Source organism: Equus quagga, chromosome 7, assembly GCF_021613505.1.
Source record: "Equus quagga isolate Etosha38 chromosome 7, UCLA_HA_Equagga_1.0, whole genome shotgun sequence".
Taxonomy (NCBI): domain Eukaryota; kingdom Metazoa; phylum Chordata; class Mammalia; order Perissodactyla; family Equidae; genus Equus; species Equus quagga.
Window position 1 is genome coordinate 12,431,252 of NC_060273.1, and position 26,476 is coordinate 12,457,727.

At 48.0% G+C, this 26,476-nt stretch overlaps 1 protein-coding gene across 5 annotated transcripts; it reads left to right on the top strand.

Annotated features, from left to right (window-relative positions):
• Positions 1–263: 263 nt before the first annotated feature.
• On the top strand, positions 264–26,466 carry NDE1 (nudE neurodevelopment protein 1). Of its 5 annotated transcripts, none has more exons than XM_046666379.1 (9): positions 264–324; positions 7,737–7,865; positions 9,200–9,353; positions 13,835–13,983; positions 20,051–20,187; positions 21,591–21,770; positions 23,109–23,200; positions 24,246–24,397; positions 25,185–26,466. In XM_046666379.1, the coding sequence occupies exons 2-9, from the start codon at positions 7,783–7,785 to the stop codon at positions 25,276–25,278; spliced, it is 1,041 nt and encodes a 346-aa protein (XP_046522335.1). In that variant the 5' UTR covers positions 264–324; positions 7,737–7,782; the 3' UTR covers positions 25,279–26,466. The 5 variants fall into 5 exon arrangements, with proteins under 5 accessions (XP_046522335.1, XP_046522338.1, XP_046522332.1 ...); XM_046666382.1 differs by lacking the exon at positions 264–324 and adding an exon at positions 2,106–2,253 and having other exon boundaries at positions 25,062–26,466; XM_046666376.1 differs by lacking the exon at positions 264–324 and adding an exon at positions 2,106–2,253.
• The last annotated feature ends 10 nt before the right edge of the window (positions 26,467–26,476 follow it).

The window sequence follows — 26,476 nt, forward strand, 5'->3', positions numbered from 1 at the left end:
GGGGAGGGAGGCGTATTTTCTTGAAGTGCGTGGCCCACAAGCCCAAGCCCGTCCCCGAGTGCCCGGGGAGCAGCCCCTGCCAGCCAGAGCCTCCGGGGGCCCCCTCCCGCCCAGGACCGCCGCGTGGCCGGGCCGCGCCCGGGCCCTGGGAAAAAAGTTTCCAAACCGCGCTGCTCGGCGCTGATTGGCCGAGGCGGACGCGGTCCCGTGGCGCGGCAGCCAATGGGCGGCGCCGGGCGCGGGGGCGGGGGCGGGGTCCGCAGGCCCGGGCCGCTCCCCGCCGCCGCCGCCGCCGCCGCCTCCCGTCCTCGGCGCCCGAGCCCGGTAAGTGCGGGGCTGCACCCGGTGCGGGTGGGAGCTGCCCGGGGTCCGCCACCGCCGCCGGGGGGACTCCCCCGTCCCTCCCCGGCGCCCGCCGCGCTCTCGGGAAACCCTGGCCGCCGCCTTGCGGGGACCCCAGCGCGCCCCTCACTGCGCATCGCTCCCCGGCCGCCCCGACTCCGCCGGTCCCGGGCGCTGGGCTGGAAAATCGCGCTGCCCTGGAGCCTCCTTTCCTAACTTTGTGCCTTCCCAGCCTTGTGTCCTCGCGCCCGGCTGCTCGCCCTTGCCAACTTTGTTTCTCTTTCCGCGCTGATCTCTCTCCGACCTGCTGCCCTCCCCTCCCTGCTTGACTTCCTCGGTCCTCTGCCCTCCCACCCCAGACTCCTCTCCTTGACTCCCCTAGTCTCTCTTCTCGCTCTGTTTTCTGCCCCTCCTCAATCCCTGCCACCCCTTTCCTCCTGCTGCCCCCATCTCCTCCCCCCACCCGCCCCATTCCTCGCAGCCCCCCTCTCGCCCGCTTCCCCACCCTGCCCCCCACCCTCAGCGCAGGCCTCCCCCCTCCTTGGCACCTCTCTCCCTTCGGGAACGTGTTTGGAACAGTCTCCTTCCCTCCGCTTTTCTCAGATCTCTGCTACAGGACGTTTCAGATTTCCCCTGCCAGCGCTTTGGGCAAGGCTTGGATAAAGGATGAAAACGCTTATTCTCTCGCTTGAATGCAGCGGCCGGGCTTACCTGCCTCTCTGAGGTCATGGGAAACCCCGCCATCACCTTGACACCTCTTTTGGGAAGCTGTATTATCTTCTCCGGTCATCTCAGGTTCTCTGCCTCCTGAGGGTCTGAGCCTGCCTGATTTCTTTGTCCAGGGTTTGTAGCAGGTTGTGCCCCCTTTCTACTTTTAGCCCGAGGCCCCTTTTAAGTTCCTTTCTAAAGGAATGGCCTTTGTAGCGCGCGCTGGGCCGAGATTTGTCATTTTCTGTGCTAGTTTTGTTTGTGTATTCTAGGATAGCATGGCATTTTAGGATATAGGTAGGGTGCTTTGAAGAGTAATTGAATCCCAGCGACTCCCGAGAGGCACCTGTTATCCGACCACTCCCCCACCTCCCACTGCCGCAGTGGTATTGAAACTTAAATCTTTCCTCTTAGCGTATCTTTTGTGTAGGATTCCATCCAGATGATCTCTGCCCTTGAAGTCTCAGGGGCCTCTCATTGCTATATTTTATCCCATTTTGGATAATAGTTTCTTAACTTGGCTTATTCTGTTAGGATGTTATTTTTGTTTCCAAAGTGTGTTCTTTTGCCTTAGAACGTGTGAGCCCAGAAAGATTACACTCCCTTTCCTTACAAGATAATTTCCTACCCTGAGCTCGCCTTCATACAGAAAGTTGGTGTCAGCAGCTCGTACTGTGTCTGCACCTGGTGCGATGTAGGTGCTTTGTGTCGCCTCTCCCAGCAGGGCCTAACACTTAGTAGGTGTTCAGAAATGTTTGAAAAGGGATGGACAAGGGGGACAGACACCACAGCAGGAAAAATTCTTTCCCTGGCATTTTGGTTCAGGAGAATAATATTATATTGGAACAATAGCTATTCTTTTTTTTTTTTTTTTTGAGGAAGATTAGCCCTGAGCTCACATCTGCCGCCAATCCTCCTGCTTTTTTGCTGAGGAAGACTGGCCCTGAGCAAACATCCGTGCCCATCTGCCTCTGTTTTATGTGGGACGCCTGGCACAGCATGGCTTGACAAGCAGTATGTAGGTCTGCACCCAGGATCTGAACTGACGAACCTCAGGCTGCCGAAGTGGAACACGTGAACTTAACTGCTGTGCCACCAGGCTGGCCCCTGTTCTCTTTTTTTTGTCCAAGTTTGTCTTCTTAAAATTTCAGAAGCAACATATGCTCACTGTAAAAGTCAGTGTGGATAGTAGCGGTGTGTCAGGTACGTGTCAGGTACAAGTTCTCAACTCAGTGCCTGCTTTGTCCCCATTCTGGTACATCCTTCTAGACTCTTCTATTTGTGTATGCACAAATAGAGAAAGGGAAGATGGCTTTGTAAACAAAATGGCATCCTTTCTTAACATATCATGAATTTTCTTCCATATTAGTACCTACAAGTCTTCTTAACAACTGCGTAGTTTTCTGATCCTTCCTCTGTTGACAACGAAGTTTCTCTCATTTTCCACATCCGTGAATGATGGTGTACACCCTTGAACATAGGTCCTTGCATGCCTATCTAAGGACTTTCATAGGTAGATCATTACAGACTTTGAAAGCACAAAGACAGCAGCCAGACTTGCTGACTCTTGACTGATTTTGCCCCCATGATGTCACTTCTGCAAAATGCAAAGTGTGTGTGTCATAACATAGAAGCTGTTGGAGCACATGCCGACATTTGGTAAGTTTGTTTCTGTCCCTCCCTTTCCCCTCAGCTCTTCCTTGTGTTTTGCTTGGGAAGGACTGGGGTTGGAGTAGAGAAGGGCTATGAGTTGATTCCTAAGAGTTTATACTTGTGTATTGCTCCTGACCAGCTGTGCTGGCTTTCCTCACTCAGAGGAGAGCCAAGAAAGCTTGCTTTGTTTTTTCGAGTTTTGAAATCAAAGGTGTGTGTCTCAAGTGTGTTTTCAGGCCTTCCTGTTAAGTTTAATCATAGAAGACATGCAAAAAAAAAAGGCTTGCTGAAACCCATTTTTGTAGCAGTGGGAGATCTAAGTTATGCAAAATAGAAAATGGATACTTTTCAAACCACTTGATTCCAGCTTGTTCTTCCTTGCACGCTGTAGCAGATCCATTTGAGGTGCCCATTAGATTTGTCCGCACAGCGGCTTGGGCACAATGGCATAGTGAGAACACAAGTTAGGAGGCCTACCGCCTGTAGCGCTCATGAAATAAATGCATGCAATATTCACTTTTAAGATAGCAGATGCAAAGTTGTGTACACCATGACCAAGCATGAACACCTGCCTGTCACAGTGCCTTTTAAAAGACAGTGTAGGCCAATGAAAGGAGTGAATCTGCCCTCCAGTCAGTCTGTTTGCAATCCCAGGGAGACCTTGAACTTGAATTCAAAGACTCCTCTTGCACTTTGGTCTGCTTTGCCCCTGCCACTCACTTGTACCTATGGGGATGGCCAAGGCATACAGTTTTTCTGCTCCAGCTTCTTTTTCTAAGAAGCCAAGTGATTGCCTTGCTTACTCTTTTTTAAAACATTTTTTCCTTTAAGTGGGTTTTTTTTTTTTTTTTTTTTTTTGGTGAGGAAGATTGGCCTTGAGCTAACATCTGTGCCAATATTCCTCTACCCTATATATGGGACACCGCCACAGCCTGGCTTAACAAGCAGTGTGTAGGTTCACGCCCGGGATCCAAACCTGGGAACCCCAGGCCACCAAAGCAGAGCGCACCAACTTAACCACTACACCACTCGGCTGGCCCTACTTACTCTTGTAGTCGAGTAGCTTCAGGAAGATAAAGTTGTTCAAAAATAACTTATTAAATGCCCGGCACACAGCAAATAGAAGGCGATGACAAAATTCAGTCAATAAGCCTGGAAGAGGGAACCTCTGCAAGCCATCTTACCTGCTCTCTGTGGCAGAGAATAATTCACATTAGAACTTTGAGACGTTTTCAAATGGCAAAGGAAAAATCTTCTGTTTTTAAGATCGCTGCTTCATAACAAAGCAAAGTTCAGCTGTCACTTCTTCCCCCTTAGCCTCTAGTACATTCTCTTCCCTAAGGATTCTTTACAGGTTTGGGATCGAAATGCCAAGCCCGTGGTTTTTTGTCCTTTAGTTGCAAGTCAAAGATTGTGCAGGCTGTGACATGAGCTCAGGGCTCTGCATGCTTTCTCCCCAGTCCGTCAGGTCCCAAACCAGATCCTTCTCATCAGTGTGACTGTAAGTAGATCCCCTCCCAAAAGGGCAGTGCCTCTAAAACTTCTCAGATTCATTTCTTTCCTGAGGATGAAATTTTAAGCCTCACTGGCTAGGATCACAGTGTTTTAAGAAGTCCTTTTCTGGGGACCGCCCAGTGGCACAGTGGTTAAGTTCGCACGTTCCACTTCGGCGGCCCGGGGTTCGCCAGTTCGGATCCCAGGTGCGGACATGGCACCGCTTGGCACGCCATGCTGTGGTAGGCGTCCCACATATAAAGTAGAGGAAGATGGGGACGGATGTTAGCTCAGGGCCAGTCTTCCTCAGTTAAAAAAGAAAAAGGATTGGCAGCAGTTAGCTCAGGGCTAATCTTCCTCAAAAAAAAGAAAAAGCCCTTTTCTAAAACCCATCTGTCAGGTGTGCAGGATGAGAGCTATGAAACCCCAATAAGTCATCAAATGCTCTTTATCCTGTAAACCCGGGGAGGGGGCAGATGCCAACAGGGTATCCTCTCCTCCAACCACTTCCCGTTAATGACATGCCGCTCAGGTCCTGAGGGAGAGAGAGGTTTTCCCCATCCTGAGAAGCATCCTAGGGATTTACAGACGTAAACTAGCCTTCAGAGGGTCTCTTGCTTCCTGCCTTTCCTGAACCTCACATCCCCTCCAGCTAGTGGTCAATCTCTGTCTTCCCCAGGTTTGTTCATTCCACAAGCGTTTGTTGAGTGCCTGTTATGTTCCAGGCACTGTTCTGGGCATTGGGGATAAAAAAGCAAGACAGAGAGGGTCCCAGTGCTCAACAACTGACAATCCAGTGGGGGAAGATAAAAACAAAACTCATGAAGTGATAAAATAAAACAGCAGAGTTAGTTGTTATGATAGTGAAGGGCTGGAGAGGGTATTTGGTGAGATATTTGGATAAAGTCTCTCTGGGGAAGACATCTCAGCTGAGATCTGAATGGCAAGAAGGAAACCTGCCAGGCAGAGATCTAAGGTACAAGCATTCCAGGCAGAGTGAACAGCAAGTGCAAAGGCCCTGAAGTGGGAGCAAGCTTAGTGTATTCAAGGAACAGAAAGAAGGCAGCGTGGCTGCAGCATAAGCGAGTTGCACGGGCTCTGGGTTCTGGACGCTGTAGATACTGGTTTGGTGACTACGTATTAGATGAGATCTGGGCTCCTTAGAGCTCACAGCTTGAGCAGGACATACCAGACCTGGGTTCACCCATACCCATCGCCGTGTTAATTACTGTTATTTACACTCTAAGTACTCTGTCCTTTTTACTTTCAGCAAACAAGAGTTTTCACTCCCTACATTAATTAGGACTCTCTTATGGCAGAAATCCAGCCCTAACTGGTACAACCGAAAAAGGGAGTTGATTCTCTCTCGTAACCTTAAATCAGGTACAACTGGATCCAGCTGTTGAAACGATAGCGTCAGGACCCGGTCTCTCCACCTCTTGGCCCTGCTCTCCTCTGTTGTGGTTTCTTTCTCAGGCGGGCTCCTCCCTTGTGATGGCAAGATGACCCCTGGCAGCTCCAGGCTTACCTCCACCACCCTGAGAACGCTGGTGGAAAGAGTTCCCTTTGTTTACCAGCTTTATACAGATGTAATTGACATAGGCCATTGTGTAAGTTTTAGGTGTACCACATGATGGTTTGATACATGTATGTGTTGCAAAATGATTTCCACATTAAAGTTAGTTAACACTTCCAGAGAGTTTCTGTCTTGATAGCTCTGCAAGAGACCTGGGCCTGGACACTCAGTGGCTCAGCTTGGGTTAGGCCCACCCCTGTCATTGGCTCAGTTGGGTTAGGTTGGCCCCTGAACCAGTCATTGGCTCAGTTGGGTTAGGCTGATCCCTTGTCATTGGCTCAGTTGTGTTAGGCCCACCCTTGAGCCTGTTACTGATACTGGAGGCATGAGTAGTCACGTGCCTTTTCCCAGGCATGGAAGATGACATCAAGTCCGTCTGAATCACGTGGAATGAGTGTAGGATAAGTTCTCCCAAGGGAGTATTGAGGTGCTGATGCAGAAAGATGGAGGAAGGAACGCTGAACTGGAAAAAAAACCCCAGCAGCTTTCTACTCCCTCTAGCTTCTCTGCTTTGATCGAACTTTCAGAGAAACGCCGTTCTCCAGAAAGGGGTGGGTAGATGGGGACGTGGCCTGTTTTCTCTGAATTAGGGAAGGGAGAGAAATTAGGAGGAGGAGAAGATGTGAATACAGGTACTGACAAATGTAGAATTGTCAGTAAGTGCGATGCTCGAATATAGGTATAATTGTTCAATTTCTCCCAGGGGGTCCAGAAGTTGGTGATCGTGTCCGTGTCAACACTAACGTATTTAGCTGAATGATTTGTGTTTTTAGCTAAAAATACGGCACGTTGGTTGTGAGGGGCAAAGTGAGGGGTTGGATTCATTCTTTTGTCCCCAAGGGCACACACCAGACTGTGAGCTCCCTTGAGAGAAGGGAGGGGACCTTGGAAACAGCTCATTTGGATTCCTAATGGCCTTTTGACAAGCTCGAGCCTTAAATAAATGCAGAAAATAAGCTGTTACATCAAGAGGCTCTCTCAGTAGGGAGTCTGTCAACTGACACCTGTTAATAGAAACTTGTTGCCGAGCCTCTGCTCTGGATGTCTCCGAGTCCTCAGAATCGACGCCCTTGTCACTCTCTCCCTTCTAGTGACTGTCTCTGCTTCTCACACCCAGTTCTCCAAAATTGCGTCCACTTCCTTTTCCTCGCCTCCCAGTTACTCCTTCACCCAGTGTCTTCCTCCTCCCTCCTCCACGGTGTTGAAACTCTTGCTCACATCCCCAGTGACTGACATCTCGCCAAGCCTCGTGGATATTTTCCAGTCTTGATCTCACCAGCTTCTCTGTTGCAGCGTGGAGACTGTGGAACGTTCTCTTTCCCCTTGAGACCATCCATCCCCGGGACAGCTCACTCCTCCTCGTTCTCCTCTCCGTCTCCTTCAATGACTGTTTCTTTCTTTGCCCACCTTTCAAACACAGGCATTCCTCACAGTTCCAGAAATAGCCCTCATTCAATTCTCCAGTGGTTCTGTCCCAAGAAAAAGGAAAGAACCAGCTACAAACCCCTGACTCTTACATTTGTATCATCAGCCCAGATTTCCCCCCTGAGTTTCAGATCTAGTGTTACATCTGGATGTGTCATAGGCATGTCACATTAAAACGTCCTGAACTGGGCTCCTTATCCCCGTGCCCCCAAGGCGTTCCTTCTCACAGCCTTCATCTCTGGTGATGGGGATGGTGGCCGCCCCCAGTTGCCTAAGCCAGAACCCCAGGAGATGTCGTCGCCTTCTTTTGTCCTTCCCCGCCCTACCCGGCAAGGGTCATAAATCAGCAAATCCTGGTAGTTGTGTCTGTCCGTGGAATGTCACATGCAAGTGGGCTGTATTTTGTCTAGGTTTAGTTTTAGTTTTGGGGCAATATTTTGTCATTTAATCGGACATAAAGTTCAGGAATTTTTTTCCCCCATTAAAGATGAAGTATTTAACCAGATGTGGGTAGTAATTTTCAACCCTTCTCTCCTAGACGCCATGCCACGAGGACAGTGATCTCCCCCCACCCCGTTTGCACAATGGAGGACTTGGGGAAGTCCTTCGGCTCTGAGGAGGAAGAAGCTATCTATTGGAAAGATCTGGCCATGACCTACAAGCAGAGGTCAGTTCTCCCAAGCTCACCGTGCTGTTGTCTTCCCGCAACGATGGCAGCTACCTTTACTTGTGGGCCTGTTCTCTGCCAAGCACTGTGAAGGGCTTAACATCCAGGATCTCAGTTAAATCTCAAAACTGCCCTGTGAGGAAACCAGTAACACCCCATCTTATGGAGGGGGAAACTGAGCTTCTGAGTAAACTTGCCCAAGGGCACAGCCAGCAAGTGGCAGAGCTGGAATTTGAGCTCTAAAGCCTGTCGTCCTAAGGACCCTGGTCTCTTCCCTCCCATCTTATTTTCTCACAGGGTGTTATCAGCTCCCAGATGCCATGTCTGGTGTGGGGAAAGAACTTGTCCTTATACCCAGCAGAATGGGTTGGTGCAGATTTTTAAACTCAAAATCAGTGTTTCAGTGCCCATATCTGGGAGTAGCGTGTACACGACACACGCATGTATGCATTCATGTATGTGCATGTGTGAGTACGTGCGTGTGTGTGCATTCAGCATTGTTTCTTTTTATTTCTCGTGGACTCTTATCATCTCCACATGGAGGTCTCATGCCAGTCCCTCTAATCTGGTTATTCTTAGTTTGACTTAAAGATAATTCAGGCTTGGTATTTTTTTTAAAAAGTCCCTAGGCGGCTGGCTTGCTGGCACAGCGATTAAGTTTACATGCTCCACTTCGGCAGCCCAGGGTTCGCAGGTTCGGATCCCGGGTGCGGACATGGCAGCGGTTGGCATGCCATGCTGTGGTAGGTGTCCCACATATAAAGTAGAGGAAGATGGGCATGGATGTTCGCTCAGGGCCAATCTTCCTTAGCAAAAAAAAGAGGAGGATTGGTGGTGGATGTTGGTTCAGGGCTCATCTTCCTCAAAAAGATAAAAAAAAAAAAGTCCCTTGAATTTAAAGGATTGAGAAACTGGAATTGGGTGTTGGGGATTGTGCCAGGACAGATTATGGTGAGGTGGTAAGTGAACATTTATGTTATGTCCAGTTTCTACTTGCAAAGAAATCTGCAGAGGATACACCATTCAAAGTATATTTACTGCATGTTGGGCTCAAAAAAATATATGTCAAATGAAGGAATGAAGAGTGAGTTGGTTGACAGTTGGCTTTGGAGTCAGGCACACCTGGGTTCAGCGCCAAGCTCTGTCTCTGACTTCTTGTGTGACCTTTGAGACAAGTCCCTCAGGTGTCCAAACCTCATCTTCCCATCTGCAAAATGAGGATAATGACAGTTGCTGCCTCAGAGGGTAGTTGGGTAAAGAGCTGGTCCACGGACGACACCCAGCGCGGACGTGCTCGGTCGGTTGTCAGCTGACATCTGGGAATTCTGCCGTAGGGCGGAGAACACGCAGGAGGAGCTGCGAGAATTCCAGGAGGGAAGCCGCGAGTACGAAGCCGAATTGGAGACGCAGCTGCAACAGATTGAGACCAGGAACAGGGACCTCCTGTCGGAAAACAACCGCCTCCGCATGGAGCTGGAAACCATCAAGGTGAGGAGGTGGGGAGGAGATGCACACAGGTGTGGACGGGCTTCCAGCTGGGTGTGTGGGGCTGAAAGAGGGAGCCGTGCAGGGCGAGGGGTCACGGCCCTGGGCTCGCTCCCACCTGCAGGCCTGCTGGGTGGGTGTGGCGTTGAACTCGTTATGCCCCGGATGGGAGGAATTTGTGAGAAGCGAGTCACACGTGTGTTCCCACGGCCCTTCTTGGCTGTCTGTAACAATCCTACAAGGCACATGAAAGGTAGACAGTTTTATAGAGTCTGGAGTGTCGCTGGAATGGCCGATCATTGTGTCATGAGGTCCAAGGTTATGCTGTCCGGTATGGGAGCCCCTAGCCACAGGTGGCTGTTGACATTTAGGTTAATTAAAACAAAATAAAATTCACTTCCTCGGTCATACTGGCCACATTTCAAGTGCTCCACGGCCATATGCCATAGAATGTTTCCGTATTACAGAAAGTTCCGTTGGACAGTTTTGGTCTAGAGTAGCTTCCTCAACTTGGGCACTGTTGACATCTGAGGCCAGATCCTTCTCTCTCGTGGGGGCTGAGTTTTGCCTTGTAGGGTGTTTAACAGCATCTCTGGTCTCCACCCGCTCCATGCCAATAGCACCCCCTCCTCCAGTTATGACGACCAGGAATGTCTGCAGACATTGCCAGGTGTCTGGAGAACCACCACCCTAAAGGGTGGAGACTGCCTTTAGGGTATTCTGTAGGGCTTAGCAGATGGCCCCTGAGTGTAACACTCTGCCCTCGGGACTGAGGCACTGCGCCGTCAACTGCCAGGCAGATCACTTGGCCAGCTTCGTAAAGAGCAGACAGGCCTGGACCCACCCCCGCCCTGAGATTCCCATTCTCTGTAAGCCTAGGTGGGGTCCCCGCATGCCTGCATGTCTCTTTATTTGATTATTTATTTTAATAAAGCTCCTCACGTAAATTTTGAACCACTAGAGGAGAGAGCCCAGGGCCATGCAGTGTGTCCCCAGGGCTAGATGTGATGGACAGTGGAAGGAGATGTGCTCTTTGCCCTCTGGAAGCTTCTTGGGGAAGACAGACACCAGGAAGCACTTAGGGAAAAGATGCTCAGTTACATAGTCCTGACTGTGAGCTCCTTCCGGGAGAGAAGGCTGTGCATGGGTCGTAGACAGCTTCACGGAGGGGCTGGGAGGGACCTGAGCTGGTTTTGGAAGTTTGGGGGGTGTGTGTGTGTGTGTGTAGCCAGCAGCTTTGTACACAGGGGTTGGTGAAGAGTTAATCTGGACCTGCCACAGACATGGATAAGAATGAGTGTCACGTGGACCTGGGGAATCCTGGCTTTACTGGCACATGGGAAAGCGTGGGACCAACAAGTGCATTGGGGATTGGGGGATGGAGAGAGGCAGAGGAAAGACCCCAGAGACCTTGGAAGCTGAGCAGTGGAGTTCGGGTTTTTGTGTCATAGACCACAGGGCCCATACTGACCATCTACAGATCCGTCTGCCCACAGATGTTGTCCGTTAGCCTTTAGTGGTTTTTATTCAATGTTTTCTCATCAAAGTGTTCAAGCACACAGCAAGGTTGAAAGAATTTTCCAGTAAACACCTGTATATCCACCACCCAGGTTGTCACAGTAACCTTTTATTTTTTGGGGGAAAGATTCACCCTGAGCTAATATCTGTTGCCAATCTTCCTCCTTTTTTTTTTCTCCCCAAAGCCCCAGTGCATAGTTGTATATCCTAGTTGTGGATCATTCTAGTTCTTCTGCATTAGCCACCACAGCAGGGCTGCGGACAGACAAGCGGTGTGGTTCTGTGCCCAGGAACCGAACCCCGGCCGCGGAGGCTGAGTGTGCTGAACTCTAACCACTAGGCTGTCAGGGCTGGCTGTAGCAGTCACCTTTGCCATACTTGCCTTTTGCCATCCATCAATCTGTCGTATTTTTTGATGCATTTCAAAGTGGATTGCAGACAGTGTTAGACTTCCTTATAAATACTTCCCCATGCTTTTATTAACAAGAATTCCAGGTCTGTATACAGTTTATTCTTTTGATAGTAAAATTTCTATTTGTAGTGTTTTTGAAATACTTAATGTTCAAAGTTGTGAGGCTTCCTGTAAAAATCTAGATTTCTGACTTCCTTTGAGAATTGGGCGGATCTGGCCACATCAGGCTTGTACTCTGCCACGCTAGCAAAAAGCCGAGTCGTGGCTGCTTAGACGGAGCAAGAATTCTCCAGTTCACCCATTCCTCACTGCTGTCCAAACCCCCCAATCTCTGACACTGAGGGTTAAGTGTCACTTGCTTTATCCCTACACCTGGCCCACTTCACTCATTTTGTTAACAGCCTGACCCCTGCCATAGGCACTAAGGAATCGTTGTAGCTGTCACATTGAAGGGGACTTGGGATGGAGAGCTGTGTGGAAAGGACATCAGTGGTATGAATGATGGTTTGGAGAGGATAAGAGGCCCTCCCTGAATGCTGAATAAATATCCAGTAATTACTGAGCAATTCGCCGCTTTAAGACTAGACCCCGGAACCCACCGAGGACCTTCGTTTCCACCACGTGACAGATTCGTGAGACGCAGAGCAGAGAGCAGGGGGAGAAATAGAAAGACTCCACCAGCACATATTTGCCAGTCACCTAAGAGAAACGTATTCAACTGAGTCAGACTTCTTGACAACTGGCTTATTCATCACAGCTGAATAAAAAAGGCCTGTAAGGGATCAAACAGAGCGTCTATTGATGCCTACATCAGCTGACAGCTTATTATAATTAGCCCCAAATGAAAGCGCAACATTTCAGCAACAGCTTTTCATGTCTGCAAGTTCAAAGGGCGCCATCTGAATCTGTATGCCAGTGGAGAGGGCCGAGTCCCGCGTCCTCGTGGAACCTGCTTTTGAATGTAGGTTAATGACCTAGGATCCTCCCGTTTGATGTGGGGGCGAGGTGATCAGGGCCACGCCTGGGAATTCACTGTGCACGGCGCCTGGTCTGCCCCGGCTTGCCTGCATGGGGACGCCTCCTCTGCTCACAGCCAGGAAACAGAGTGTCACAGGGGAGCCAGCGGCTGGGGGATGTGGAATGCCCTCCGTGTCCTCACCCTGTGAACAATCTGTGTGTTCTGTGGATGCTCTTCTTTCTCGGTGGCCCCCACCGTGCCTCTCTGACCTAGGCACCATTACATTACTCTCCCCAGGGCATCCAGACTGTTTCTAGCAACAGCTTTGTTTATTCGATTGAGGCAAGAAGAGGAGTTTTCCTGTTTTTTTTTAATGTTCTATTTAGACGTTGGGCTTTTCCTGTGGGAAGTGAGTATTTCATATGTGTAGATGAAGTTCGGTAAGGGTGTTTGGTGAAGGCCAGTAATTTGAAAGAGGAGCCAGAGCAGAAATGTGTGTGTGTGTGATCAGAACTACAAGACCTGGACGGGAAAAGCCAAGGGTGGTTTAGCATAGCTCTTTGCAAAGCAGGAGCCCAGGGGGCCCCGGCTGGATCTTGGCTCAGTCATTTGCCACCAGTTGACTCGGGGCTAACGAAGTAACTGAAGCCTCCATCCCCGCATCTCTGAAATGATGTTAAATGAGGCAACAGCGGTCCTGTCCTGAGCCCAGAGGCTGGTACAGAGTTATCGTGCCATAAATGTTAGCTGCTACAGCTGGGCATCAGCAGATCATTGAGAAGTCACCTGGGCTGTCCTTGCCTTGGAAACCACCAGCCAGGTCACACTAAGCTGCTGTTGGTAATTAATAAAAAGGTTTGTTTCTTCCTTCCTTCTTTCCTCCCCTCCCTCCCTGGATCACAAAGCCAGAACAGCTGTCAAACCGAGTCCGTGATGTCCTGCTCTGATTGTGAGGCATAAGCACCTGAAGTCGTCGGGATTCCTGCGGTTGTCTTTGTAATCCGGGGATGTCATGTGGCGTGGAGTCCTATTGCCCTTGTGGATGAGGCTTAGTGAGGTTTATGTGGCTTTTGACACCTTGAGCAAAATGATGGCTTTCAAGATTGTTGGGGACCTCCTGACACTGGGAGGCTGCAGAGACCAGGTTTGGGAGGGGACAGGGTACAAGATGCTCAGGAGGCTGGGAGGCAGGAAGCCCTTGGCACATGACAGCTTTGAATGACAGCCCCCTGTTACTTGTTTCAGTCCATGTCTGTGGAGAGAAGGTTCCATTGACTGAGTTTAGGCTTGTCCTGACTGGTGGGAGGCTGTGAGAGGAACCCTTGACCTCCTTAGCGAGTGTGATGGGAAGACTGGGCCCGTAAAGACCCTAGAATAAGGGAGAGATAAACCCCCGAAAGAAATCAGGGTGCTGGCGGGCTGTGCAGGGTGGGAGGAACAGATGCTCAGTGGCTCAAGATGACCCACGTCCACCATAACAAGGGAGCATCCATTCCAGGATTAACCGGCAAGATTTTAAGGAGATGCCGGCAAGGGAGGTCAACATAGCTTATCAGAATCTGAAATCGTTCACTCCGTGTCGATTTTATCCTTCAGGAGAAGTTTGAAACGCAGCATTCCGAAGGCCACCGGCAGATCTCAGCCTTGGAGGATGACCTTGCCCAGACAAAAGCAATTAAAGATCAACTGCAGAAATACATCCGAGAGCTGGAGCAAGCAAACGATGACTTGGAAAGAGCAAAACGGTACGGGTAGGGGCAGGAAACAGGTGTGGGAGCCCTTGGTCTCTGCTTTTTGCCCCCAGCATCTGGGGACCTGGCACTGTGTTGAGTCTAGAGAATTCAGCAGTGAGCAGAACAAAGCCAGGGCCCTTAGGGATCTCACAGTCTCATAGGAAATGGATGATCACAGAAGTGCAACTTAATTACAGCAGGAAGAGCTGCAAGTCCAGGGGGCTGTGGGGGCCTGTGAAAGGATATGTTAATTTGGCCATTGCGAGAATGAGAATGTCGGGTGGGGCTTCCCAAAGGAAATGCCATTTAGGTTAAAACCCAGGGATGCATAGGCATTGTGGGGGGGGGGGGGGGGGGGGGGGGGGAAGAGTATGAGATGAGAACATTCCAGACAAAAGGACAAGCGTGTGCTAAACAAAGCCCTAAGGTAAGAAGGAAAGAAGCATGTTCAAAGCGTAGTATTTCTTAAGCCAATCTTCTGTTGCTCAGCAGAATACTCACAATAATAACTAACATTTATTGAATAATGACTCTGAGACAGGCACCTTTTTTTTCGCCAAGGAAAACACTTCAAAAAAAATTTAGATGTACATTACAGTGACATGCACGCATCTTAAGTGCACAGTTCGTCGGTTTGGACAAACACGTGTGTTTGTGTAACCCCACTCCTGTGAAGATATGGGGCATTTGCATTGTCCCACAGTTCTTGCATTATTTTCTAGTGGTATCTTAGGGATCACGCTATACATGCTTAGCTTTTCAGCCAACTTAGTTGATATTGTTCCATTTCACGTAAAATGCAACAAGCTTGCAGTTTCCTTTACCACCCTCAGACTTTATGCTAGAGCTGGAATACTGTTAACATCCACAGGGGCTATGGATTCCAACAATACTTTGTTATAATTTTTGCTTTAAAAAGCCCAGTGTGTTTTAAAGAAATTAAAAGGGTGAAAAGACAGCCTTTGATATTTACCCATATTTACTGTTTCTGGTTCCTTCCTTCCTGAAGAGCTGGGTTTCCCTCTGCTATCATTTCCCTTCAGCTCCAAGAACTTCCCTTAGGATTTCTTGTTGTGCATGTCTGCTGACGATGAATTCTCCTAGTTTGAGTTTATCTGAAAATGTCTGTCTTTTGCCTTCATTCTAGATATTTCCACTGGATATAGAATTCTGGGTCGACAGGTGTGTTTTTTTCTTTCAACACTTTTGTTCCACGGTGTTCTGGTCTCCTCACTTTGGGTCAGAAGTTAGTGGTCATTGGAATAGTCACTCCCCTGTATGTGATGTGTCGTTTTTCCCTGGCTGTTCTCAGATTTTTCTCTTTATTTTTGATTTTAAGCAGTTTGATTATGACGGGCCTTGATTTTGTGTGTGTTTATCCAGAAAGGGGTTTGCTGAGCTTCTTTAGTCTGTAAATTTGTCTTTTGCCAAATTTAACTTTGGTCATTTTTTCTTCAGAGATTTTTGCTGCCCCATTCTTTCTCACCTGTCCTTCTGGGACATCAGCTGCACACCTTAGTCCTGTGATTGTCAGACAGGTCCCTGAGGCTCTGTCTTTTTTTTTTTTCTCCCCCAATATTTTTTTCTCTTGGTTCCTCAAATTGGATAATTTCTGTTGATCTAGTTTCAAGTTCACTGACTCCTTCTTCTCTCGTCTCCAATCTGCTGTTAAGCCAATTTCAATAATGTTTTATTTTAGATATTGTATTTGCAGTTCTAGAATTTCATCGTGGTTTTTTTTTTTTTTTTAATTCATTTCTGGGGGCCGGCCCCATGCCCTCGTGGTTAAGTTTGGCACGCTCCACTTCCACAGCCCAGGTTCACGAGTTCAGATCCCGGATGTGGACCTGCATTGCTCATCAGTCACGCTCTGGCGGCATCCCACATATAAAACAGAGGAAGACTGGCACAGATGTCAGCTCAGGGCAAATCATCTTCAAGATAATAATAATTTCTATTCCTCTACTGAGCTTGCTTTCTTTACATCCCTAAGCATAGTTACAATAGCTACTTTCCAATCCTTTTCTGCTAATTCCAACATCTGGCTTATCCCAGGGTTGATTTCCAGTGATGGCCTTTTCTCTTGAGTTTGGCTCACTTTCCCTTCCTCTTCACATGTCTAGTAAATTTGGATTCTATTCTGGACATTGTGAATAATGTGTTGCAGAAACTATGGATTCTGTTAGGTTGTTGATTTTTCGTTCGTTCGTTTGATAACTAGGCTGAACTCCCACTCCAAGCTGTCTCCCCTTGATGGGCTGTAGCTGAAATCTGTTTGATTCTTTTAGCCTTAACTGGGCTGTTTCAAGTCTGCCCTGCACCTGCATGTTTCAGGGGTCAGCCAGAGAGGTGGCAAGAGTTTATATGCAGAATTTGAGCCCCCCCCCCCCATGGTGGTGGATTTCTATCACTAGAGCTGTAGGCAAAAAGCTTGTAAAGATGCAAATTCACCCATTCCACCATTACCCTCTTCCAAGTGTTGGCTCCCTTCCAGTTTTTGCTGGTGCCTTCAGATCAGTGTTTTTCACTTTTTTTTTTTTTTACCCAGAGTTTGTAATCATAATATAGGAGGTTTGCTCTGATACAAGCTACCTTAACAGAAGTGGAACCTCATTTCTTGTGAATTTATAAGGGCTCTTAGTGTATATTTGCTACTAATCTTTTGTCCTGCGTTGGAAGTATATTTTATGGAACAGAGTTTTGTCTTTTGACTCTGTCTGGGGTATCATTTTCCATACAAACATTTTTCATTTTTAGGTCATCAATTATGTCTCCTTTTATGGTTTCTCGGTTTCCAGACTTCACTAGGGAAATCCCCTTGGTCCTTTGATTGCATGTATTCTCTTAAATATTTTTTTTTGGCAAGATTTTTTTATTGTTTCGTTGTTTTACACTTATGCCTTTAATCTACTTGGAATTTATCTTGGTATCAAGTACAAGATATGGGTCCAATTTACTTTCATTAGGTGGATAGATAGCCAGTTTGTACCAGCACTATTTATTAAATTCCGTTTTTTTTCCCACTGAATTCGACTCAACTCTGCCATATGTTAACCTCACATATATCCGGGGGTTTAATTCTGGATTCTCTATTTTGGTCCAGTGTACAATTTGTGAATGACTATACCAGTACCACAAGGACTTGATTACTGTGGCTTTAGAGTAGGTTCTGATTTCTGGCAAGCCACTGGCATACCATCATTTCTACCCATGTATTAGTGATCAAAGCAAATCACATGGCCAGGCCACGTCAAGGGATGGGTAAAGAACTTTCCATCCACAGTGAGGCCACAGCAAGGGTGCGGATGCAGAGAGGGTGAAGACTGGAGGCCAATAACGCCATCTACCGCAAAGAGAGAGAACATTCACGTGGTTCAAAAGGAACATACAAAGGGAGTAGAGGTTTCTTATGCAAATTCAAGCAAATAAAAATAGAAATTCATATTATCCCCCCTTCTGTTTCTTTCCCCCGACCAAAGAGCATTCTATACACACTGTTATACCTCTTGCTTTTTCACATAACAATGGATCTTGGAGATCTTTCTGTATTAAGACACAGAGCATTCTTTGTTCTTTTTTTTTTTTTTTCAAATGCATAGTATTCTATTGTATGGTTGGTTTTGTATAACACATAATAATTTATCTAGTCCCCAGTGGATGGATATCGGCTGCCTTTCCATTCTTTTGTAAAAATGAGCATCACTTCCACAGGTGGAAGTTCCCAGAAGCGAAACTGCTGAGTCTAAGGACATATGCGTATGTGATTTTGATAGTTATTGCCCAGTTGTTCTCTATAGAATTGTACTAATTTACATTCCCAACCGCTATGCTTATAAGTCCCTTTTTCCAAATAGCTTCACTAAGACAGCAGTTTTCAAACTTTGGGTTCCTGCCAGTCTAATAGGTGAGAAATAGGTACATTTCTGAATTATGCGTGACCTTGAGTTCCTTTTCGTATAGTTAAGAACTGTATTATTTCCTTTTCTATGAACTCTCTATCTTTGCCTAATTTTAAATCAGGGGGTTCTTTAAATCAATTTCTGGGAAACTTTTATATATTTGTGATATGAATTGAAAATATTTGGAACCTGCCATTTGTCTTCCAGCTTTGTCTGTTGTATGTGTTCCTGTCAAAAGTTATTTGATTCCTACGTAGTCACATTTATCAGTCAGTTGTAGTTAGAAGGGCCTGCTACACTGCAAGGTTTATAAAGCAATTAGCCTATGTTTTCTTCTAGCATTTTTATGTTTTCTTTTTCTTTGTTTCCTTTTTTTTTTTTTTTAACTAAAGACGCATCAGATTCACATTTTGGCCAAATGCTGAATAACTGAATGCTAAAATCAGGTGGGGTAGAGGCCCAAATCACCACTATAGGATGAATGAAGTTCTGGAATACTGAAGTTTTATAAAACACTTTAAACTATTGCAATTTTCTAGTAAAATTGTAATTGTTATATTTGGAAAATTTGACAGTCTACTGCAAGAACAATAATTTCTCAGCACCATCAGCTGTTTGCTCGTTATGGTCCCTCCTGTACATCTGTAAGACACTTCTTTTTTTTTTTTTTTTTGAGGAAGATTAGCCCTGAGCTAACTACTGCCAATCCTCCTCTTTTTGCTGAGGAAGACTGGCCCTGAGCTAACATCTGTGCCCATCTCCTCTACTTTATACGTGGGACGCCTACCACAGCATGGCTTGCCAAGAGGTGCCACGTCGGCACCCGGGATCCAAACTGGTGAACCCTCGCCACTGAAGCGGAATGTGCAAACTTAACCGCTGCACCACTGGGCTGGCCCCCTATTCATGTTTTTATTAGGGTGGTGTTAAATTTATCAGTTAACTTATGAAGAATAGATTTCTTTATGATATTGGGTCTTCCTGTTCATAAACCCCCATATATCTGCATTTCAACAAGCCTTCTGTGCCCTGCTAAAGTCTCACATATTTGTGGATGCGTGAATTCCTAGGTATTGTATCTTTTTCGTTGTTTGACATGTCAGCCTTAGGGTCATTTTGACTGATTCCAGAATTGTACTCTTCGGTATTATCCCTTTGTTGCTTTTAATCAGGCACTTTGGGTAACTTGATCGTATTTCCCTCTAAAGACCCTTTGAGGGTAAGTACTAACATGACTCACTCTGAACATAGTAGGATGTGTTGAATAAGTGAATGAAAGATCTTCGCTTTGCTCTCGAAGGACCGGAGCCCAGAGAGGTTAAGTTGCCCGACGACCCTTAGCCCATCTTCTGCGGAAGAGCCAGGTGTGGACTCTTGGCTTCCACTCTACACACGCTCCCAACCACCGTGAGACACAATCGGCAGGATGTTCAGGGTTTTCTGGAGACAAACACGGGGTCGATAATAAAAATGGCTGGCATTTTATTTTGCGGGAACGTCTCCTGCGTGCTTCGTGTGTTCCTCTACTTGTCCCCCATTCCCACGTGGAGGGACCAGTACTACCCCCGCTTTGTGTACGAGGAAACTGGCAGGCTGCCTCCTGTGCCTCGGGGTTAAACTGATTTCTTTATTGCAGCCCTTCTCAGTGCCTTTAGCGCAGCGTTCCAGGGAAATGTCTACAGTGTTCGCAAGAAGTGGTTGTTAGCAGGGCCGCTGGGCTGGGGCTGGGCATTTTGAACTTTTTAAAACTTTTTAAGGTAACTGAGAGATTAAAGACGGTCTCTCCTATCTGTTTAAATGCATGTGATTGCCTCCTGTATGCGTTTTAGTAGGATATTCCGAATACTGTTTGCATTACGAGTCTCCAGGGGCACATGGAGGGTGCCGCTCTTGGCCGTCCACTGGGCCCGGCACGTGGTCCCAATAAGACCTTGGCACTGCTGAGTGCCGTGTGGACGTGATCTCATTTAACCCTCGGGTCAGCCTCGGGCCCCTTGTTGTCTAAGACGATTCCCCTTCTGCAGGTAAAGAGCGGGGTCCCGGAAGACGCAGGGGTCGCTCAGGTCCGGGGGATCCGGGAAGGGCCGGTGCTGGACTTGCACCCTGTGATCTGACCCTGTGGGCGCCAGATGGATGCTGCTGTTTGCCCTCCCGGACGGCTTTTCTTCTCTCTTCCCCAGGGCCACGATCATGTCTCTGGAAGACTTCGAGCAACGCTTGAATCAAGCCATTGAAAGAAACGCCTTCCTGGAGAGCGAACTCGATGAGAAGGAGAATCTCCTGGAATCTGTTCAGCGACTGAAGGACGAAGCCAGAGGTCAGGAGGCCTTGGTTGTGTTCCATGTGCCCTCACCGGCGTTGTCCCCTCTCCCCACCTGAGAATGTCTTGTCCCTCCGCATTGCCCAGTGTTACCTTTGCTGGGGATCCACGCCCTGCTGGGCACACAGGCCATCGGGTCAGAGGGCGTGGGCCCACCCGGGCAGGCTCTCGCCTTGGTCCCCACCCCGTGCTAAGAATTATCAGATTCTCTAAAGAGCCCTTGTGGGCGTTTAAACCCACCACTGGCTTTATGCTCAGTAGGAGCACAGGAGTTTTGTGGGGAGGAGATTCCGATGGATGGAATTGCTCGCTAGCCCGTTATTTTTGTGACTCTGTGGCAACTGATAACTGTGGCTTAGAACTCTGAAACCGCAGGAGCATTTGCTCTTTGGAAGTTAGTTCCAGAGGTGGAGCTTTCCACCCATGACAAGACAAGACGTTAATGAATCATCCAAATTGGGTGCATAGAGATTTTTTTTTTTTGCTGAGGAAGACTGGCCCTGAGCGAATATCCGTACCTATCTTCCTCTACTTTTTATGTGGGACGCCTGCCACAGCATGGCTTGACATGGGGAACAGGCCCGCACCTGGGATCTGAACTGGCGATCCCTGGGCTGCCGAAGCGGAGCACGCGAACTTAACTGCTGCGCCACCAGACTGGCCCTCGAGATTTTCTTTAAAGTCCCAATTAATTGTCTATAACATTAATCTAGTTTCTAACATCTAGGCAGTGGCAGGGGGATTAAAAAGAAAGAACCCTTAAGGTTGAAGGTAGTTGTTCCTAAATGTCCATCAGAAATGAAGTAGTTAAATAAATTACATATATTTATTTTGTGGAATGTTAAGCAACTGTTAAAACAAACACGGTATAGATATAATGTAGTTCTAGAAAGATTAAGACATACCCTTGAAGAGAGGAAGATAAGTCATAGACAGTAGATGTTGTTTTTATTTATGCTTAATAAAAATTATTCCTATTATATGCTTGATAGATATGCACATAAACTACCTATGAACATGCAGAGAAGGGTTGAAAAGATCTCCCCGTGTTACAGTGATTAGGAGTGAGGAGGATGGGTTGGGAAAGCATATTTTCACTTAGTATTCTATATACCCGGCCACCGTGGAATATTTTCGAAACAATAAAAGCCTTAGTATATTACTGCCATAGTGTTTAAAAATTTTTAAACCTTTTTTGTTTTTACTCAAAAGAAAAATCACATAGTTTTACAGGCTTGCCAGGCAAGGTCTGTCTTGAGGGTTTTACTTCGTTCAGGGTTTCCACCTGGAATTTTCCCCCGGGTACTTCTTTTCTTTTCCCTAATGTGCGTCTGCTGCTGCCCTTCCCCCACCCCGTCACCCAAAGCAAGGACTTAATCCGAATCCTTTTCCTGGCCCAGATTTGCGGCAGGAATTGGCTGTGCAGCAAAAGCAGGAGAAACCCAGGACCCCCAAGCCCAGCTCGGTGGAAGCTGAAAGGACAGACACAGCGGTGCAGGCCACTGGCTCCGTGCCGTCAACTCCCATAGCTCATCGAGGACCCAGCTCTAGCTTCAACACACCTGGGATGTTCCGACGTGGTAAGGGGAACAGGAATGAGGAGGATCTTTGTTTCACAAAGCTTTCCTGGGTGGGAGAGAAACTGGACCAGGCTGTAGAGCAGGGAGCAAACTGGCGTGTTCCCAGGGGCAGACCACTGGGGTCCGTGAGAGGAGCCCCTTGGGTGTGAGGCAGTAGGGAGCAGTGGAGTCTGTGGTGAAATGGGAAATAGAAGCCTCACCTGGAGGGGGCAGCTGCCACTCTGCTCCTACCACAAGAAATGTCGGCCCAGCATCAGCAGACATTTCCATCCTTCCCCAGAAGCCAGCAGTCCTCCTGTTGAATATGAAATCTCCCAAATTTAAAACTTCAGTAACCAAATAAGAAATTGAAAAAGCCGTTTGTGGGTCCAGCAATACATGTATCTAGAAGTGGAGGCAATTTGACCTGTGCCGTGCGGTAAAAAGCGACAAATTTGAGTTTTCACCCCAGCCCTTCTGCTGGCTGATGAACGGTGCGTCTCTGATCGGGCCACTTAATAGCAAATAATAATAATAGACAATTATTGCGTGCTCAGCATGTGCCGGTCACTCTGCTTAAAGAGCTCTGCGTCTGTATATGACCTCACTGAATTCTCACCACAGGCCCGTGGTGCAGGTAATGTAAGTGCTGTCCCCATTCGACAGACGAGGAGACTGAGGCCCTGAGTTAAGGAGCTCGCCTGAAGTCACACAGCTGGTGGATGGCAGCGTTGCTTCCAGCCCTGGCAGGCCGGCTCCAGGCCTTACGTGGCCATGTACTGCCTTCTCCCTTAGCTTGTCCCCTGGGATGAAGAGACTGGTGAGAGTTCCAGAACCCCAGTCTAGAGCAGCGTTTTCCACACGTTCATGTGCGCACGACTCAGCTGGGCCTCTTGTTTGGCGCACCTCAGATTTAGCAGGTCTGGGTGGGCCCTGGGAGCCTGCGCTTGTAACAGGCTCCCAAGTGATGCTGGGGCTCCTGGTCCCTGAGCCCGGCTGTGAAGAGAGGGGCTCTGTACAGTGGAACCCTTATTCATGTGGCTTGCCCAGATGCTGCGCATACTGACTAACTGTATGGAGTTCCTAGAATTTCAAGAGGGCTTGTTTTGGCTTTGTTTCCAGAGAGTAGCATGTCAATATAAATATTTAATATAGTCACTGTAAGGCTGCAAAAGGTTGGTCATTAAACAGACTCTGACTATGTTAGACAGTTTACTACTGAATGAACCAGGGCAGCATCTGGACTCGAAGGGGAGAGCTTGCTTCCCTCGCCTGCTCCCTGGGTTTCGCATCTAGAGATGTCAGCGCTCAGACTCATGGCGCCGGCTGGTGTGATGTGTGCTGTCCTTTGTTGCCCAGGTCTGGACGACTCCACCGGGGGGACCCCCCTCACGCCTGCAGCCCGGATATCGGCCCTCAACATCGTGGGAGACCTGCTGCGGAAAGTGGGGGTGAGACGGCGGTCAGGCAGGCTTCTGGCCTGTCTTCGGGGTGTTTGAGAGGGTGACCCGACCAGTTCCGTCCCCTTTAACAGCGGCTTGACGTGTTTTAGGTGGAGCTCTGGTTCTGTCACGTCCCTCAGCACCATTGAGCCTCTGAGGGCGTTGTTATTGACAGACACCCCGGGCTCTGAATCTAAGCCATCCTTTGGAACCCTTGGGATTTCTTTCTGCATAACATTTCTCCTTGGAATTTGGGAAATTCAGATGATGCCTGATTTTTTTCTCAATTTGAAAAAAACTGAGAAGCATTTACAAATTGCCTTCTCTCTTTTTTTTATTTCTCAGAGAGTTAAAGAGAAAATCTTAAAAGGCTAGGGCAGAGAACTTGACTTTGCAGGTTTTATGTTAATTACAAGGATTCTTTTGTGCTTAGGAAATACCCTAGGTATCCTTTGTCCGCGTTTGTTTTATTTTTAAAAGTGATGCCTGGAAGGCTACGTAACTTAAATCCTGCCATTCTGTCATCAGCCAGAATGTATGTATTTGGAGCTGCAACTTACTAGAAACTTGCAACTCATTTCTTGTGTTTTCACTTTTGGCTTTAGTTGTCCGATTTTCTATTATATTAAACAGGTCTCTGTTTTAATACTTTGCACAGTTAGAGTATGGGGAAGCCTGGGTGGTCTCGGTGCCCTTGGGATTTTCACGGGGTCTGTTTACAGCAAGGCAAAGTCCTTGTTCAGATCCCCTGCCACTCTGTGTGTTTCACAGGGTAAACAAGAGTGAATGATTCCAAAAGCTGATTTCACGTTTCCTGTGGGCAGAGGTGGCTAACAGGCAGGGTTAGTGATTTTTCCAGGAAGCTCCTAAATATCTTAGGCCAGCGGTTCTAAGACGTGGATGTACATGGATTCCTTTGGGGCCCCACTTTGGAATTCCAACACATAACACGAGTTGAGGACCACCGTTTGAGTTTGTGGTCTGCATCCGGGCTCCGGGGAGAGAGAAGAGTTCTGGTCTTGAACTTGAGAGATGAAAGCCTGTCTCTCTCCAGGCGCTGGAGTCCAAGCTTGCATCCTGCCGGAACTTCGTCTACGAGCAGTCCCCCAACCGGACAAGTGGCCCAGCCGTAGGGCGGGGGAGCAAGAACAGAGACGGCGGTGACAGACGGCCCAGCAGCGGCAGTGTGCCTCTGGGTGATAAAGGGTTAGTACCTTCTCTCTACTCCAGGTGGGGGCCTCTAACCCCAGACCAATAGCCATTTTTTAAAAGATGCAGGATTCTGCCAGTGATCCTTATGTCCTGTCCCACGAGACAGTTAGCTGTGTCGTCTGGTTTGGGCAAACGGCCAGGGAGAGGCTCGTTGTTACTTGGTTCTGCGGCCCCGACTCCTGGTTGTGCTATGAGCACGTCCTGTATAAGTCCCTTATTTGGACCTCGAGCTTCAAACATGGCTCTGCTTCCCCCAGAAGAGGATTTTTTAAAAATTTTAATCTTTTAGAACCTTTGGGAAACTGCCACTAAATTCCAGCCAGACTAGATTCCTGAAGCCAGTCACCCGGTTGGAAAACACAACTCTGGCCTCGAACAGCGTCATTTATTTTCTTGCCTGAAGAAAAGCAGGGCAACTTCCCGATTTGGGGATTTTCTAAGATGTGTCGCCATCTCCCGGGACCCCAGGCCACCACGCGCTTGGTGGGTCCGTGGCAGACAGATGACGGGAGATGAAGAGTCGTTTTCCACGGCATGCACGTCACTTCCAGACCTTTAGAAGTGGATGTTTTTAGGGGGCCTTCTGTGGCTGGGCTTTTTTGTGTGGCCTTGGGGATGTGAGAGCTAGACAGCCAGTGTCCTTTTCTTCGTTTCACAGGAGAGAAAATTGAGACCCAGTGGGAAACTGCTCCTGACTCTTAAGAGTCACTCCTGTTACTCTCTGGGCCCCGATGCTAGCCAGTCTGTAATGTCTGCTTAACTTGGTTTGCTCTGTCTGAAGGTTGGGAAAACGCCTGGAATTTGGGAAGCCGCCTTCAAATATTTCCTCACCATCGCTGCCGCCAGCCCAGGGTGTAGTCAAGATGTTGCTTTAGGACATTTCACGGAAGCCGGAGTCCCTGGTTGTCTGTGTGGGAGTTGTTACCATTTCTTCCCTACCTTTCTTTAAACTAGGTTTTTGGGTTTTTTAGGTTAGTTTGAGGAATAGAAAGCAAGCAGTCACACTAGCCAGTGACTGAGGCCATCACCTGTGGCCCCTGGTGGCTGTCCTCCCGGGAAATGTCTCAGAATCTCCAGCCTCTTTTTGTGGTGTGTTGCAAACGGACGGGGGCAGACTGGACCCTCTGGAAGGGCTCTGAGATGTGGGTGCCGAGGCTGCCCTGTCCTTTTGAGCTCACCCGAGTCCTGATTGGTCTTGAGAGGTGTTTTTTTTAAATGTCTGGAGATGCCTTAAAAGTTGGATCTGAGCCCATCTCAGGTTCAGTGCAGCCCCCACTCGGCTGGGGCTGTCTTCCAGAGCAAAATCTCCGAATGCTCTACGTATGGCCCAGCAAGGATGGGTGCCCTGACACCACGTCCAGGAGCAAGGGGTGGAACAGGCAGGGGCATTTTGAAACTGTGGTGTGTGGACCTCCAAGACTTTTTAATCTGCCTCTCCTCGAGCGTTTCGAGGTGTGCTTGAGTTTTAGTATAAATTGCGTGTGGACCAGGTCAGTGGAAAATCTGTGTCCTCTTTATATCAGTCCTGACCGCTCATTTTCCTGAGCCTTTCTGCCTGGCCTGGAGGTGACCTCTGTGTCAGGACCCAGAGGGTCCTTGGGGTGGAGTGGCCTTGGTAATGCAGCCCCTAAGAACGGGACTTCATTCAGAGCCATAATGAAACGATCAGGGTGACCTTCAAATGAGATGAAACCAGCAGGAGTGTTCTTGGAAGCTTCCTCGTCACAGAAGAAAAGAAAACAGGACATCCAAGTAGACGGTGGACTCGCTCACCCCTGCTCGTGGTGAATTGTTGTCATGCTTCCGGATGCAAGTAAAAGGAACATATGAATTCAGGAGCACGCATGCGGCTTAACACCCTTCCTTTTGTTACTAAGTTATTTTTCCAAAAGAACAGCAAAAATATCCTTGTGTTGAAAATAGACCTTTCCAAGTGCTGCTGAAATTCAACAGCGAACTAAACTTCAGTGCCCACTAGTTACCCTAGAAACATTCTAACCTGTCTCGCTAAAAGATGTACTTTTATTTTTTTAAAAGCACAATAAAATCAAGGGAAACTCACATTCAACTAGT

Coding starts and splice junctions, on each gene's coding strand:
- NDE1 (XM_046666379.1), top strand. CDS start 7,783: ATGGAGGACTTGGGGAAGTCCTTCGGCTCTGAGGAGGAAGAAGCTATC. Junction 7,866..9,199: donor GCCATGACCTACAAGCAGAG/GTCAGTTCTCCC, acceptor ATTCTGCCGTAG/GGCGGAGAACACGCAGGAGG. Junction 24,398..25,184: donor GTGCCTCTGGGTGATAAAGG/GTTAGTACCTTC, acceptor CTCTGTCTGAAG/GTTGGGAAAACGCCTGGAAT.